Below are 17,312 nucleotides of genomic sequence, written 5' to 3'. Positions count from 1 at the left end.
GTGATCCGGGATGAGGTGGAGTTCGGCTTTAAGGAGGCGTCTCTTCCTAGCTTCATCAATCTTTAGGATCTGAGCAGGAGAAATACCAGCGGATCTTCCCCACTCTGCTCCCTTCCATTCCCACCCTTCCTTCTTTAATAAGCAGGAGCGAAAAAGACAAATTCCAAAGAGGGTAAGTTGCGAGTTTATGCCTTTCCAGAGACTTCTGCGAAATCTCTCATTGACAAGGTGAAGGATGAGAGGGGAAGAAAAACGATGCGAGTGTCCGAAACTGGCTCTGGGGGACCAAGGTGGGGTCTCCAGTGCAGGCAGGTCGCAGGTTGCTCCAAATCGCCGGACCGTTCGCGGGCTCCTGCCGAAGGGTATGGGGCCGACGCGGGTGAAAGGAGAGGGTACCCTAGGCGGAGTTCGGGCTTTCCCACCACCTGCTCCCGGGGAATTTCTGGATGGGGATCCAAGTTTTCCTCTACCCAGGTTCTCTTTAAAAGGCCGAGGCACTGGGAAGGCGCCCAGTTCGTCTATCCCGCACCCGCTCCTTTTCCTTATGTGTCTTGAGCTGGCTGGAGGCGCTGGCTCTGGCCGCACCGGAGTTTTCGCGGAGTAACTGGCTGGGATGAGCCGGAGAAGGGTGGGCTTGGCGCGTCGCCCAACGTCGCCCGGGTCCTGCGGCAGGTGTCGGGCTGGGAGCTGGCGGAGGTGGGAGTGGCCCTCGGCGCGGACCCCAGCCCACCCCCACTTGCGGGTTCCGCGCGTCTCGGCTGCAGTCGAGCCGCGCACCGCAGTACCGGGCGCTTCGAGTGTGGCGCTGCGCCCGGATAGACATCCGAAGCTTTTAATCATCGGAGTTCTAATCAGGGAACTCTTTAGCTCTTTCTTTTAGAAAAGTAATGATGGAACAGAACGTGGCTGGGTTAGGAGATTGGGAATGGACAGGAGGTAGAGGTGTCTTGATAGGGTGTGCCGGTGGTTCCCAGGTAGACTGGAGAGATGAGAATGTTTTAAGATCTGATGTTGGGCCAAAGAGATAATTGACTTCGGTTTGGGATCTGCTTGGTTTTGGTTGTTTGTATCTCTTCTCTTTTGCCAGTCTCTTATCACTGGTAGAAAGGTTTTCTGAGAGAGAGAGAAAGAGAGAGAGAGAGAGAGAGAGAGAGAGAGAGAGTGTGTGTGTGTGTGTGTGTGTGTGTGTGTGTGTGTGTAGTAGGGAGTCAGGAATGGAGTAAATTTCGGGCGATTCACCTAGTTACACAATATGAAAAAGGTGGGTGGGTAAGCGTCCCAACAGGAATTTTGACTGAACATGTCCCATTTCCCATTTCGTTGTTTGATAACTTCTGGAACACAGGAAAAACCCAGGGGAGAGGAGCAAAAGACAGTGTGTTTCCATGTACACACACTGACACTCACACACACACAGAGCACGCATTGCTTCCCCCACTCCCCATCCTATGAGAAAGCATGACGGGCGGGATGGCATACACAGGCAGGGGACATGTGGAGCTTGTCTGTCAGGTCTGGAACAGAAAAGCAGTAGCTGTTTGTTCTCGACCCATGGGCCGGCTCTCTGGCGAAGCAAGCGAGGGAGCAGAAAGCTAACCCGACCAGGTTCCCCACCCAGGACTAGACTGAGTGCCCTTCCGTGACTACTACTTTATTAGTCTTTATTGTCTTAAGGCAGCAGTCTGTTGAAGAAGCCCTCCCCAGCAAGGAAGGAGCAGAGAATTATGTAATTCATTTAGATAAGCTAGCAGTAACTTTGGGAGGCTGTATGTAACAAGGCTGACGTTTCTTTTCCAACACAAGTGAGGTGAACAGCCAATCCTGAGTATTTGAAAAAATTTATCTGCAGCAGGTTATGATCAGGGAGCTGTATTTTCAAGTAGTAACAGCACTGCGAAGAGCAAGCAATTAAGGGCCAGCATTCTAATTGGAAAGAAAGGAGAGGAAATTTCCCTCTGCAAGGGGGCTAATTTGCCAACTGGTGATGTATGTAATGTCTATGTTTTGTCTCTATATGCACATGGCAGCTACACTGAGATTTAACAGTCTTTAATTTTTGCAGTTTCTGTAGCTGCATAGCTTATTTTACAAATTATATTAGAATAGTAAATATCAAATTATTTTCTTTTGCAAAGATAAAGTATGTAAATTCTCTCTTAGTATTGTTGTTTTCTGACAGTTATTCTTTCTTGAAATTACACTAAGGTAAACTGAAAATACACATTTTATCCAATGCAGAATTGGTTTACACAACTGGAATAACTATCAAATGTGCACTTAGTAAAACAGGCTTGAAAACACCTTAAAAAAATAAAGTTTTCATTTTCTCTGTGGCTAAATTAACTTCTACCTAGTAAGAAAAATGCTTCCTCATTGGGCATGCCTATTAAATACAATTTCAAAGGTATCAGACTAGAGCTTCAGTACATTTACCTGAACTCATCTGTAAGAAAGCTATGTTTGTAGCCTGTACTTTGCAATAATTTAATGTCTGTGTGAATTCTTATATGTATTCACTTTTGCCAAAATCAGTCAGTGGATAGAATATTTCTGTTTCTTTTCCTCCATGGTATACATCTTGGTCTCTGTCCCTATTATTTCTCGCCAAAATTATTGCACTAGCTTTCTAATGAAATCTCCCCATTTCTTCTCTTTCCTTGAGTGTGTTGAAAACAGCAGCTAGAATAGTAACTTTAAATCAAAAGTAATAAAACTTCACACCTTTGCCAAAGACTCTCCAGAGGCTCCCAGCTCTCTCAGGATTATAGACAAAGACCATTAAAAAAAAAGGCTCTACAGTCTGTACCCCCCTCTTTAGCCTTCCCAATTAATTTCCTAAGAGTCCCTCCCTTATTTATCCTACTTCTTATTGCTACTTAGCACACCAGTTACACACGGGCCTTAGGGATTTTTGTTCTTTCCATATGGGATGCAATCCCTGAGATACTTGCATAGCTTCCCTACTCACCACTCCTCTCAGGTCTTAACTTACATGCCTTCTTCTCAGTCAGAGGCCATCTTTTACAGTCAAGTAATAAATTGCAGCTCCCCCAAATCCCAGTTTCTTTTTTTTTTTTTTGCGACGGAGTCTTGCTCTGTCACCCAGGCTGGCGTGCGGTGGCCTGATCTTGGCTCACTGCAACCTCTGCCTCCCAGGTTCAAGCAATTCTCCTGCCACAGCCTCCCGAGTAGCTGGGACTATAGGTGTGCTCCACTCTGCCTGGCTAATTTTTGTATTTTTAGTAGAGACAAGGTTTTGCCATGTTGGCCAGGCTGATCTCAAACCCTTGACTTCAGGTGGTCCGCCTCGGCCTCCCAAAATGCTGGGATTACAGGCGTGAGCCACCTCGCCCGGCCCCAGTCCCTCTTTCTTGCTTTGTTTTACTTCATAATACTCATTGTCATCTAGCATACTATATCTTTTACTAATTTTTTTCTTGTCTTTCTCTGCCCACAAGACTAGAAACTCAGTGAAAAGGTCACATTCTCTCCAGTAAAACCATGCCTAACACAAAATAAATGTTTAATTAATATTTGTTGAGTGAATAAATTTTCTTTCAGAAATAATTTTTTTACATAAAGTGTAACATTTTCCCCTATATACATGACCTAGGAGTGCGGCTGTTGTGATTAGCATACATTTTGCCTGTTCAAGGACTATGATGGAATTGAGCTATTGATGTTAGGATTAATTTACCCAAGAACCTACTATTCCAACCATGCGTCAGTTATATCAGTCAACACAGTTTTATTCTAAATCTAATATTTGCAAGGTACTATGAAATATGCACAATGCCTACCTCAAAGATGTTATATTAAAAATGAGAGGAGCCAACTAAGGATTGTAGGGACTAAATGGTGCTTTGAAAGATGGGTAGAGTTTGGATTGGTGGTGGGAGAGAGAGAACACCCAGCAAGAGGAATGGCAGAGGTGGAGATGCAGAGCTATATTTGGTAGACTGTGAACAGACTCACCTACCTAGAGCAGTGTATTCACATTGGGATTATTAAAGTGTGGACAAGAGGTATAATGCAGAGGTCTTAATGTGTCAGGCTGGGGAATGTACTTAGTATTCTCTCTCTCATGTGTCTCAAGCCAGGGTCCTCATTCACCTGTTGGTACTTGGTGACAAGGATAAAAAGCTTTTCCCTACTTTGCTAGTTTTACTTCAAATAATGAAGGGAAACTTATAATTAATTGATAAGTCATGTTAAATATCTCTATAGCAACTTAAATAGGAAATATGATGCTAAATTTTCTTGAATTCTTAAAATAAGAGATTTCCAAATAATTTGAAGTTATTACTGCTCCTTTGAGATTGTTTTCAAACTCTGACAATCACTGATCATTCTCTCTGCCTTTGGAATTCTTGAGAGAAAAAGTGTGGTTATCACATAAGTATTAGGGAGTCATTACAGGTTGATGCATAGAGGAAGAGAGAGCCATGTTTCTAATAACATTCATACCTGAAATCATTCCATTACCATTCTTTAATAGTTTCATTCTGACTTCACTGAGCTTTATTCTTAAGTTTTTAAGGCCAAATCATGGTTTCATACTAAAAAAAAAACCTCATCTTCTAGAAAGCAAAAAAATTAAAGGAAAGGTTTATTAGAGGCATTAAGTAAAAGGCAAATGCATTTCTTATTCATTAAGTTTCTTATCTTTCTTTCGATGGAAGTAACTCTGCACAATTTTCTTTATTGGTCTTATTTAAGAAAGAAAAGAATGAAATTCTGTTTCTTAATACAAGCACGATGGCCTGTTAATTAACATAAGAAACCCCATCTCACATATTTACTGAGTAATCTAGGGAATATCAGACTTATTTTTGAAAAGGAGTTTTTAAAATAATTTCAAACTTTTTAAAACTCTACAAGTCTGTGATTTGTGCTGTTAATAAGAGAAAAATATATCACAAAATGCTATGAAAAATCAAAATTACAACTAAAATCTAGATCCTCGCATTGGACACACATATAGTCTGGTGGGTAGGGAAGATATTTACATAAATAATACCTTAGAAATCCTTGAAAGCTTCTAACACATTAATAAAATAACAGACTCTTAAAGTTAGAATCTCCTACACAATATAGGAACTCTCTGAAATGGTCTTTCATATGGTGGTTGTAAAATTTGTATGTGGAACACTTGCTAGATTTGCAGGCAAATAATTACATTTTATCAAACTTTTGTTCCTCACAACGATGTGATTTAAAAAAATAACGTGCACCTCTTGGTCCTACTTTTAACTTGTACATATAATTAGATGTAACATTCTAAGCTCAACACTGTGTTCTACATGCTACTCATTAAAATACGAGAAGACATTCTTGTACCATTCCTACTAAGTATTTTCTGGATTAAACATTGTCTAGTCTCTCAATAGTCATTCATGGCAAAGTTTTTTGATGTTTCACTGTAGTGATCATCTTTTGTTGAATATACTTGTGCTGAATAACATCTGCCCTAAAAAGCAAGCAGTCCAGTGTATGTATGGTGGAGCTATTGCTACAACTTAACCTTGACACTAATTCTTCCATTTCTATAGCATATGGAAGAATTAGGTAATTTATTTGGCTTTGCTTTGTTTATTTTTCTTATGTTTTAATCTGTGCATTAAGTGGTTTCTATACATTCATATTCTTACAATGTTTAGGAATGTGCTGTTATTACTGTTTATATAAGACTTGGGGCATAAGATTTATATATTCCTTACTAACTTATAGACCATTATGTTTTACTAAGACTTGCTCTGTAAACAAGTCCAATTAAAATTTTTTTTCTTTATGCAGTATGTTTTCACTATTTCTGCTATTTTAGAAAGATGTTTACAAGATTACATTTTGTTTATTTATTTCAGTGTTTTCACTTTAAAGAGTTCTATGAGTCAGAAGTCATTTTGACTGCCCTCAATAAAATTAGTAATGCAATTGGTCATTTTCTCTTTACAGATTGTTCAGTTCAAGGGAATGAAGAATTCAGAATAATTTTGGTAAATGGATTCCAATATGGGGAATAAGAATAAGCTGAACAGTTGACCTGCTTTGAAGAAACATACTGTCCATTTGCCTAAAATAATCTATAACAACCAAACCAATCAAAATGAATTCAACATTATTTTCCCAGGTTGAAAATCATTCAGTCCACTCTAATTTCTCAGAGAAGAATGCCCAGCTTTTGGCTTTTGAAAATGATGATTGTCATCTGCCCTTGGCCATGATATTTACCTTAGCTCTTGCTTATGGAGCTGTGATCATTCTTGGTGTCTCTGGAAACCTGGCCTTGATCATAATCATCTTGAAACAAAAGGAGATGAGAAATGTTACCAACATCCTGATTGTGAACCTTTCCTTCTCAGACTTGCTTGTTGCCATCATGTGTCTCCCCTTTACATTTGTCTACACATTAATGGACCACTGGGTCTTTGGTGAGACGATGTGTAAGTTGAATCCTTTTGTGCAATGTGTTTCAATCACTGTGTCCATTTTCTCTCTGGTTCTCATTGCTGTGGAACGACATCAGCTGATAATCAACCCTCGAGGGTGGAGACCAAATAATAGACATGCTTATGTAGGTATTGCTGTGATTTGGGTCCTTGCTGTGGCTTCTTCTTTGCCTTTCCTGATCTACCAAGTAATGACTGATGAGCCGTTCCAAAATGTAACACTTGATGCGTACAAAGACAAATACGTGTGCTTTGATCAATTTCCATCGGACTCTCATAGGTTGTCTTATACCACTCTTCTCTTGGTGCTGCAGTATTTTGGTCCACTTTGTTTTATATTTATTTGCTACTTCAAGGTAAGAAAACTTTTTTTCTATCATTTCCATTTTTACCTTCTTTACACAGAATTCCTCATCAAATGAGTGTTTCTATTTAAACTTTTTTTTCTTCCATAGATATATATACGCCTAAAAAGGAGAAACAACATGATGGACAAGATGAGAGACAATAAGTACAGGTCCAGTGAAACCAAAAGAATCAATATCATGCTGCTCTCCATTGTGGTAGCGTTTGCAGTCTGCTGGCTGCCTCTTACCATCTTTAACACTGTGTTTGATTGGAATCATCAGATCATTGCAACCTGCAACCACAATCTGTTATTCCTGCTCTGCCACCTCACAGCAATGATATCCACTTGTGTCAACCCCATATTTTATGGGTTCCTGAACAAAAACTTCCAGAGAGACTTGCAGTTCTTCTTCAACTTTTGTGATTTCCGGTCTCGGGATGATGATTATGAAACAATAGCCATGTCCACCATGCACACAGATGTTTCCAAGACTTCTTTGAAGCAAGCAAGCCCAGTCGCATTTAAAAAAATCAACAATGATGATAATGAAAAAATCTGAAACTACTTATAGCCTATGGTCCCGGATGACATCTGTTTAAAAACAAGCACAACCTGCAACATTCTTTGATTACCTGTTCTCCCAAGGAATGGGGTTGAAATCATTTGAAAATGACTAAGATTTTCTTGTCTTGCTTTTTACTGCTTTTGTTGTAGTTGTCATAATTACATTTGGAACAAAAGGTGTGGGTTTTGGGGTCTTCTGGAAATAGTTTTGACCAGACATCTTTGAAGTGCTTTTTGTGAATTTATGCATATAATATAAAGACTTTTATACTGTACTTATTGGAATGAAATTTCTTTAAAGTATTACTATTAACTGACTTCAGAAGTACTTGCCATCCAATACTGTCATTAGATTGGGTCATCTTGATTAGATTAGATTAGATTAGATTAGATTAGATTAGATTAGATTAGATTAGATTAGATTGTCAACAGATTGGGCCATCCTTATTTTATGATAGGCATCATTTTAGTGTGTTACAATAGTAACAGTATGCAAAAGCAGCATTCAGGAGCCAAAAGATAGTCTGAAGTTATTCAGAAGTGGTTTGAGGTTTCTGTTTTTTGGTGGTTTTTTTTTTTTCACCTTAAGAAAGGATTTAATTTGCTCCCAATTGATTGTCACTTAAATGAAAATTTAAAAATGAATAAAAAGACGTACTTCTCAGCTGCAAATATTATGGAGAATTGGGGCACCCATAGGAATGAAGAGAGAAAGCAGCTCCCTAACTTCAAAACTATTTTGGTACCTGACAACAAGAGCATTTAACAGTAATTAATTTAATAAAGTAAATTAGTATTGCTGCAAATAGTTATATTTATTTGAATTGATGGTCAAGAGATTTTCCATTTTTTTTACAGACTGTTCAGTGTTTGTCAAGCTTTCTGGCATAAATATGTACTCAAAAGGCATTTCCGCTTACAATATATAGAAACACAAAATGTGTTTTCCATACAGCAGTGCCTATATAGTGACTGATTTTTAACTTTCAATGTCCATCTTTCAAAGGAAGTAACACCAAGGTACAATGTTAAAAGAATATTCACTTCACCTAGCAGGGAAAAATACACAAAAACTGCAAATACTTCATATAGCCCATTTTAACTTGTATAAACTGTGTGACTTGTGGCGTCTTATAAATATTGCACTGTAAAGATTACTGAATAGTTGTGTCATGTTAATATTCCTAATTTCATGTATCTTGTAATCATGATTGAGCCTCAGAATCATTTGGAGAAACTATATTTTAAAGAACAAGACATACTTCAATGTATTATACAGATAAAGTATTAAATGTGTTTGATTTTAAAAGGGCGGACATTTTATTAAAATCAATATTGTTTTTGCTTTTTCTGAGGAGTCTCTTTCAGTTTCATTTTTTCTCATCCCATGACTTCCCTCCCATGACGTTCCCAAAGCATCCTGTATCTGCTTGCTAATGAAACATAACCACTGATATGATATAACCATTGATGGCTGTGGTATAGCCATCAATGGTTATAACCATTGATGTAGTATAGCCGTTAATGGCTCAGTCTCCCTCTCTTGCTAGATCGTAAGCTTCTTTAAGGCAAGAATTGTTTAACATGGCTGTCCGCAGTGCATATAGCACAGTGCAAATACTTAGAAGTATTTTCAAAATATATTTCCAAAACAAATGATTAATGACCAAGTTTCCTTCCTTCTCGTTGATAATCTTATTCAACTCACGTCCTGCAGTGTTCTTGGATCCTTCCTCCTAAGTTATTCTTTACCAAGAAGATGTTTTCTCTTTTATTATATTATTTTCATTTCTAAACTGAGCAAAAGGGCATTTTAGATTTTAGAAATTTGCATTATCGGTCCTGTAACTAAAACAAATATCACACTTTTTGCATTGAATGGTAATATGAAATAAAATTATAGCCTAAGAATGTCCTTTAGTTAACCAAATTAAAAAAAAAAACCATTCGGCTGGGCACAGTGGCTCACTCCAAGCACTTTGGGAGGCCGAGACAGGTAGATCACAAGGTCAGGGGTTTGAGACCACCCTGGCCAATATGGTGAAACCCTGTCTCTACGAAAAATACAAAAATAGGCTGGGTGTAGTGGCGTGTGCCTGTAGTCCCAGCTACTCAGGAGGCTGAGGCAGAGGTTGTGGTGAGCTGAGATCGTGCCACTGTGCTCCAGCCTGGGCAACAGAGCAAGACTCCATCTCAAAAATAAAATAAAATAAAATTCTAAAATTATCTTTTAATACTTACTGGAAAATATTCTAATTTTTCCTTACCCAAGCCTGAATTTTTGAACTACTTGATGTTTTTTCTGCTTTTGGGGACAAATGGGAATTTCTTTCTTTCTCTGTCTAGGTAATATGGAAAGAAGTTGTTACTTGGGAAGAGTCTTAATAAGTAAGTGCTTCTTTGTCATACATTTGCTGAAAAGGCCATTTCTAGAATTCTCATTCAGCTGTGTATGCTGCCGACCCCTTGACTTCACATAAATAATGAACCAAACATCAAATTCTTCTTTTGTCCAAAAACGTTGATGAGCTACTAGTAAAGTCAAGGGTCAGCAACAGATGCATTGGAGTTCAAAAAGAAAAAAATGGTCATATTAAACATGAACTATGGAACGAACCACTGGGTTTTCTTAAACCCAAGAACAAAAAGAAATCAAGTTAGTAGAAAAGTATAATGATAATGTAGCTTATATGAATTTTAAGTAAATTGATAATAGTTAGAATATTTAAACTAGTATGTGCCAAGTACTGTGTCAAGTACTTAAGTACCTGTGAGGACTAATGTTATTGCCACTTCACATAAGAAGAGACTGAAGCTCCAGTTGAAATATCTGTATGAGGCACACATTGAATAACAGGTAGAGCAGGAATCAAATCCAGGCCTGTCCAGTGCTACTAAACTAATGACTGAACTATACCTGCAACAGTTTAGAAAATAATTTTCTTCTCTCTTTACAAGTTACAATCTTGGGGCATAACACTGCCATCCACCTTCTTTCTGATTTTTAGCTGCAGAAGGAATGGAGTGAAGTAGAAGAGTTGAGAGAAAATGGTCATTTTGATTACAGGTACCCATTATCTCCCTTTCTGAATTAAACAATTCTGCTTAAAAATAGAATTTCATTATTCACATTAATTTTATTTCTGTACTGTTAACTTTATTCTCTTATTTTGTTTTACATATTCCAAGAAAATATAAGTACATATTATACTGAAATTTATTCCACAAATTCTCAAGGAAATATAAATACATACTGTAATTTCCAATTTTGACAGTCAAATAGAGACTTTGACGATTTAAATATCTACACACAATAATGGTGGTGGAAAGAGGCAGTTTAAGCTGGGGCTTCAGGAATGTCTGGCCTTGTGTCGTTACCGCAATTCAGAGTTTATGGGCACTGCTAGGTGTTTCATCACAGCCAGGGTTGCTTTCCTCAGCAATCAAGGATTGTGCTGGAATTAAGGTAGTTTCTCGATGAGTCTTGAATTCTTTGATAGTCTCCATATTTTCTTTGTCTACTTATCTCCATGATCCATCAAACAACATGTTGGACTTAAGTGTCTGAGCAGGTGAGAGCAGCTAGTGAGAATGAGAACATGACTTACCAGGGCAAATTAGTAAGATTTCTCAAACTGTGTTTATTTAATGATTTGTTTATTAATATATTTTTGTGTAAATGTGTGTGCACATGCCACACATTATATGGCTAAGAATATATATATTTATATATAGATATATGTCCTATATAATTCTACAGTGAGTTTATTTTCATTGCTATTCACTTCTTGATCTCTTATCAAAGCTATTACATATGTAGTGCTTATCACAAACTACCCTGTGAAGTAGTACTTTTGTTTTTCTCATTTCACAGATAAGGAAATTCAGGCATGAACTTGCCCAATGTCACTCAGCTAGTAAATGATAGAACTAGGATTCAAATCCAGGTAGTTTGGTTCCTGAGTCTTAATACGACAATAAGTTTTTAACCAGCACACATTAAAAATCTTCCCCATACGCCAGCTTCTGCCTGCATTCCTCAACCTCTGCGTCTCGTATCTTTCCATTACTGGATCCACACATGACCCCATCTGCAGTCCAGGTCTGTTCTGAGCCTTAATAATTTCAAAAAATAGAAGATATTTTTAAGGTCACCCTCTGAGATCTAAGACAAACTTCTAACCATGGTGGTTTAGACACAGTTGCAGAATTGAGACACAAATCTGTTCCATCCAAAAATTATCACTGCAAAGCTGCAGGTCTTCATTTCCTCTGTCGTTTTGGTTTACACAATCCTTATTTTTCTAGTTTCCTAGTCAATGTCAGAGGCATCTTCTGGGATCATTTTCCCAGTAAATGGCTGGGGCTTTGAAACCTGACTAGTTTTGATCAACTCTCTCTCCGTTGGAGTCTAGAGTATTGCTCTACATGGTCCCATATTCTAGCCCACAGACTAGAAAAACATCTATAAATTCAGTTTTAGAACAAACACTGCTGCCTATCTGACTTCTAAATCTTGAATATTGTCTGGGAGGTAACAAAAAGGGCTATCTGTTAAAATTGTTGACTAATGGTGAATACTATTTTATTCAAGTCAAAAAACATACTGAAGCAAAGTAATTGATAAAATGACACTACAGCCCTGTCACCTAACAGCATTATATTGTGGTCTGTGCTTTGTGACATAGCATTTAAATACATTTTATTATAGGACTACTTTTGTCATAAATAGCATTTCTCAAGCATCTTTTTGTTTTGTCATCAGGAATGAAAATTGTGAAGGTTATTTGTATTTCTGGCTAATCCGTTGTGTGATTTTATTATTGAGATACAATTGACATACTAAAAAGTGACATACATTAACTTTTTAAAAGTATACAATTCAGTAGTTTTTAGAATATTAACAGAGTTGTTAAATCATCATCCCTATCTAGCTCCAGAGAATTTTCACTACTCCAAAAAAAATTTCCAAGTTTTGGTTTCTGGTCTCATATGTAAGGGGCTTGGAAGTTGTCACTTTGTCCTAACAAGCAAAAACCTGAACAAACTGAAAAATCAACAACTCTTCTTAGATCTTTCAGAAAAGTGAGGTCAGAAGGAAAATCTGCTGCCCCCCAAATTAGACAGACAGACCAATATAAAAAAAATCACAATTCACCATAGCAGAAACCCCTAAGAAGAAACTTCCATTGGAACCAACCAGTGCCTGAGTATGAGACCTGAGTGGTTCCTACAATAGGACAAGTGTGAGCATTAAAAATTCCCAGGGAAACCAGTCATAGGGAGATCCCCCCACTTTTGTGAGTTTTACCCCTAGGAGTTCAACTATCACAATGAATATTGGAGAAAAATTCCAGGGAGAGGAGAAAAGAAACCAATGCTCTGAAATAGACCAAAGCATTCTGCTCTTCCTAACAGGTCTGCCCTCAAGAGACACTATTTTACTATAGTGTAAGCTGTTACAGTTTTATCAGCACTTAAGTGACCTGGCAGAAGAGAAATATCCAATTCCTGCCTCCTGTAGTCATCCTGTTTCATTTTGTGAGAGAGAAAACTGAAAAGCACTTCTGAAATTCCCAGTTCAAAGGCTTACTAAAAGACTGAGGACAAATCTTAGTTCTATAGAATGCTTTCCCATCCCCCATACCTTCCCACTACATTACTAAAGGCAAGTCTATTCCCCAGCACCTCATATCCAGCCATCAAGGAAAAATTACAAGGCATACTAAAAGACAAAAAAACACAGTTTGAGGAGACAGCAAGCATCAAAACCAGACTAAGATATGGTAGGGATATTGGAACTATCAGACCAATACTTTGAAACAACTATAATTAATACACTAAGGGCTCAGATGGATAAAGTAGATAGCATACAAGAACAGATGGACAATGCAAGCAGACAGATGAAAATTCTAAGAATAAAAAAGAAATGCTAGAGAGCAAAACACTAAGACATGAAGAATGCTTTTCATGCTCATTGGTAGAATGGACATGGCTGAGAAAGAGTATTGAGCTTGGACATATGGCACAGAAACACCTGACAGGAAAGCAAAGAGAAAGAAGATTTTGAAAAGAACAGATATCTAAAAACTGTGGGTCAGCTATAAAAAGTATAACATAAGCAAAATGGGAATATGAGAAGAGAAAGAAAGAGAGTAAAGAACAGAAGAATTATTTCAAGCAATAACAATAAGGAATTTCTCAAATTAATAACAGACACCAAACCACAGACCCAGGAAGCTCAGAGAACACAAGATAAATATTTAAAAAGCTATATATAGGCATATCATTTCATATTTTAGAAAATCAAAGATAAACAAAACATTCTGAAAGAAACCAGAGGAAAAAAATGTTACCTATAGAGGAGCAAAGATAGGAATTATATCTGACTTGTCAGAAGCCATGTAAGCAGGAATAGAATGGAGCAAAATATTTAAAATCTTGAGAAGAAAAAAAAAAACTTACCAAGCTAGAATTCTGTATCCTTTAAAATTATCCTTTAAAAGTGAACGAGAAATAAATACTTTCTCAGGCAAACAAATCATCAGAAATCAAAATAGGCCTGTTTTAACAAAAAATGTTAAAAGGAGTTTTTTAGAGAGAAGGAAAATATTATAGGTCAGAAACTCAAATCTACATAAAGATGGGAAGAACATCAAAGAAAGAATAAGTTAAGGTAAAATAAAACTTTACTTTTTTGTATTCCCAATTGACCTAACAGATAACAGTTTGCTCAAAATAATAATAGAAAAAATTTATTTGATTATATATACATTTCTGTATATATATATAATGTATATGCTTAAGTTTGCTTATATACAAGTAACATGAATGACAGCCATGATACAAGGGATGGGAGGAAATAATTTAAATCATTTTATTACAAGATACATTACCTGTGAAGTGGTGATATGGTTAAATCTCTGTTCTCACCCAAATCTCATGTCGAATTGTAATCTCAGTGTTGGAGGTGGGGCTTGGTGGGAGGTGATTAGATTATGTGGGTGTATTTCTCATTAATGGTTTAGCACCATCCTGTTGGGGCTCTTCTTGTGATAGTGAGTGAGTGAGTTATTGCAAGATCTGATTGTTTAAAAGAAGTGTGTAGCACTTCCCCCCACCCCCCAAAGTTCTGCTTCTGCCATGTAAGAAATGCCTCAATACCCCTTTGCCTTCTTCTGTAAGAGCTTCCCAAGGCCTCCCCAGAAGCAGAAGCCAATATGCTTCCTGTACAGGGTACAAAACTGTGAGCCAATTAAACTTACTTTCTTTATAAGTTATGTAGTCTCAGATATTTCTTTATAGCAGTGCAATAATGAACTAATACAGAAAATTGGTACTGAGAAGTGGGGCATTGCTATAAAGATACCTGAAAATGTGGAAGCAGCTTTGGAATTGGGTAACAGGTAGAGGTTGTAAGACTGTGGAGGGCTCAGAAGAAGAAAGGAAGATGAAGGGAAATTTGAAACATCCTAGAGACTTGTTAAATTGTGATGAAAATGCTGATAGTGATATAGACAATGAAGTCCAGGCTGAGGAGGTCTCAGATGGAAATGAGGAACTTATTGGGAAGTGGAACAAAGCTCACTTTGGTTATGCTTTAGCAAAGAACTTGTGCTTCTGTTCTAGGGATCTGTGAAACTTTAAACTTAAGAATAATGATTTAGGGTATCTGGCACAAGAAATTTCTAAGTAGCAAAGTATTTAAGATGTGGCCTGGCTGCTTCTAACAGCCTAAGCTCATATGCATGAGCAAAGAAATGACCTGAAACTGGAACTTATACTTAAAGGGGAAGCAGAGTCTAAAAGTTTGGAAAATTTGCAGCTTAGTCATCTAGTAGAAAAGGAAAGCCCATTTTCAGAAGAGGAATTCAAGCAAGCTGCATAAATTTGCATAACTAAAACGAAGGCAAGTGCTAATATGCAAGACAATAGGGAAAAGGCCTCTAAGACATTTCAGAGAGCTTCACAGTAGCCCCTCCAATCACAGACCCAGAGGCTTAGGAAGACAATGGTTTTGTGGGCCACAGCCAGGACCCCACTGCCCTGTGCCAGCTCTAGACACTGCTTTCTGCATTCCAGCTGCTCCAGCTCCAGCTGTGGCTCAAAGGGGCCCACGTATAGCTTAGACCACTTCTTCAGAAGATGTAAGCCATAAGTCTTGGCTGCTTCCATGTGGCATTAAGCCTGCAGGTGTGCAGAGTGTAAGAAGAGTTGAGGCTTGGAAGCCTCTACCTAGATTTGAGAGGATGGACGGAAATGCCTGGATGTCCAAGCAGAAGCCTGCTGTAGGGGCAGAGCCCTCATGGAGAACCTCTATTAGTGCAGTGCAAAGGGGAAATGTGGGGTTGGAGCCCCTACACAGAGTCCCTACTGGGGCACTGCCTAGTGGACCTGTGAGAAAGAGGCCACTATTCTCCAGATCCCAGAATGGTAGATCCCCCAGCAGCTTGCACCCTGTGCCTGGAAAAACTGCAGACACTCAACATCAGTCTTTGAGAGCAGCCACTGGGACTGGATCCTGCAAAGACACAGGGGCAGAGCTGCCCAAGGCCTAGGGAGCCCCTCTTTGCATCAATATGCCCTAGATGTGAGACATAGAGTCAAAAGGGATTATTTTGGAGCTTTAAGATTTAATAAATATTCTGCTGGGTTTTGGACTTGCTGGGGGCCTATAGCCCCTTTCTTTTGGCTTATTTCTCCCTTTTGGAATGGCAATGTATACCCAATGCCTAAACCCCCATTGTATGCTGGATGAAGCGAACTTGTTTTTGATTTTACAGGCTCATAGGTGGAAGGAACTAACCTTGTCTTAGATGAGAGTTTGGACTTTGGACTTCTGAGTTAATGCTAGAATAAGTCAAGACTTTGAGGGACTGTTGGGAAGGCATGACTGTATTTTGCAATGTGAGAAGGACATGAGATTTTTGAGGTGCTAGGGGTGGAATCACATGGTTTTAATCTGTGTCTCCACTCAAATCTCATGTTGAATTGTAATCCCCAGTGTTGGAGGTGGGGCCTGGGAGGAGGTGATTGGATCATGTGGGTATAGTTCTCATTAATGGTTTAGCACCATCCTCTTGGTGCTCTTCTTGTGATAGTGAGTGAGTTTTTAGAAGATCTGGTTGTTTAAAAGTGTGGAGCACTTTTCCCCCACAAGTCCTGCTCTTGCCATATAAGAAGTGCATCACTCCCCTTTTGCCTCCTGCCATGTGTAAAAGCCTCCTGAGGCTTCCCCAGAAGCAGAAGCCATTATGCTTCCTGTACAATGTGCAAAACTGTGACCCAATTAAACTTCTTTTCTTTATAAATTACCTAGTCTCGGACACTTCTTTACAGCAGTGCAAGAAGGGACTAATACAAGTGATATAGTGTTTCTGAAAGTGGGCTTAGATTAGTTTTAAATGTGTATTACAAACTCTAGAAAAAATATTATAATAGTAAAAAAACTACAATACTAAAAATAGTTTTAAAAACCCACTAAAAAATTTAAAACATCATAACTGACATACTGAGAAAGGATAAAATGGTATTATATGAAATGAATAATTAAAACCACAAAGGCAAAAAAAGTGGAAAAAATTGGGACAAAGAATAAGGGCAACAAGCTGAAAATAGTAGCAACTATGACAAATATTAATTCAATAATATCAAGAATCACTTTGAACATCAACGATCTAAATGCACCAATTAAAATATGGAGATTATTAGAGTGGGCAAAAAACAAGATCCAACTATTTGTTGTCTACAAGAAACCATTTTAAATATAAAGATGCATAGATGAAAAGTACATGGATAGAGAATGATATACAATGCTAATACTAATCAAAGTAAAGCAGGAATAGCTATGATAATTTCAGACAGAACAGAATTCAAAGGAAGGAAAGTTATCAGACATAAAATGGGCCATTATATAATGATAAATGTCAGTTCTCCAAGAAGACATAAAA

The 17,312-nt window shown here is 38.0% G+C and overlaps 1 protein-coding gene across 1 annotated transcript; it reads left to right on the top strand.

The window, feature by feature from the left end:
* On the top strand, positions 1-8,717 carry NPY1R (neuropeptide Y receptor Y1). The gene is made up of 3 exons (XM_003257917.4): positions 1-172; positions 5,956-6,805; positions 6,905-8,717. Exons 2-3 carry the CDS (start codon positions 6,107-6,109, stop codon positions 7,355-7,357), a joined length of 1,152 nt encoding a protein of 383 aa, XP_003257965.1. The 5' UTR covers positions 1-172; positions 5,956-6,106; the 3' UTR covers positions 7,358-8,717.
* Positions 8,718-17,312: the final 8,595 nt, after the last annotated feature.

This window comes from Nomascus leucogenys, chromosome 7b (genome assembly GCF_006542625.1).
Source record: "Nomascus leucogenys isolate Asia chromosome 7b, Asia_NLE_v1, whole genome shotgun sequence".
NCBI lineage: Eukaryota > Metazoa > Chordata > Mammalia > Primates > Hylobatidae > Nomascus > Nomascus leucogenys.
Note: the sequence above shows the minus strand (reverse complement) of the source record. Positions and strands in the feature narration are given on the sequence as shown.

Bases quoted from the DNA above. Each gene is read 5' to 3' on its own strand.
- NPY1R (XM_003257917.4), top strand. From the start codon at position 6,107: ATGAATTCAACATTATTTTCCCAGGTTGAAAATCATTCAGTCCACTCT. The intron at 6,806-6,904 runs GTAAGAAAACTT...TTTCTTCCATAG, and splicing joins TATTTATTTGCTACTTCAAG to ATATATATACGCCTAAAAAG.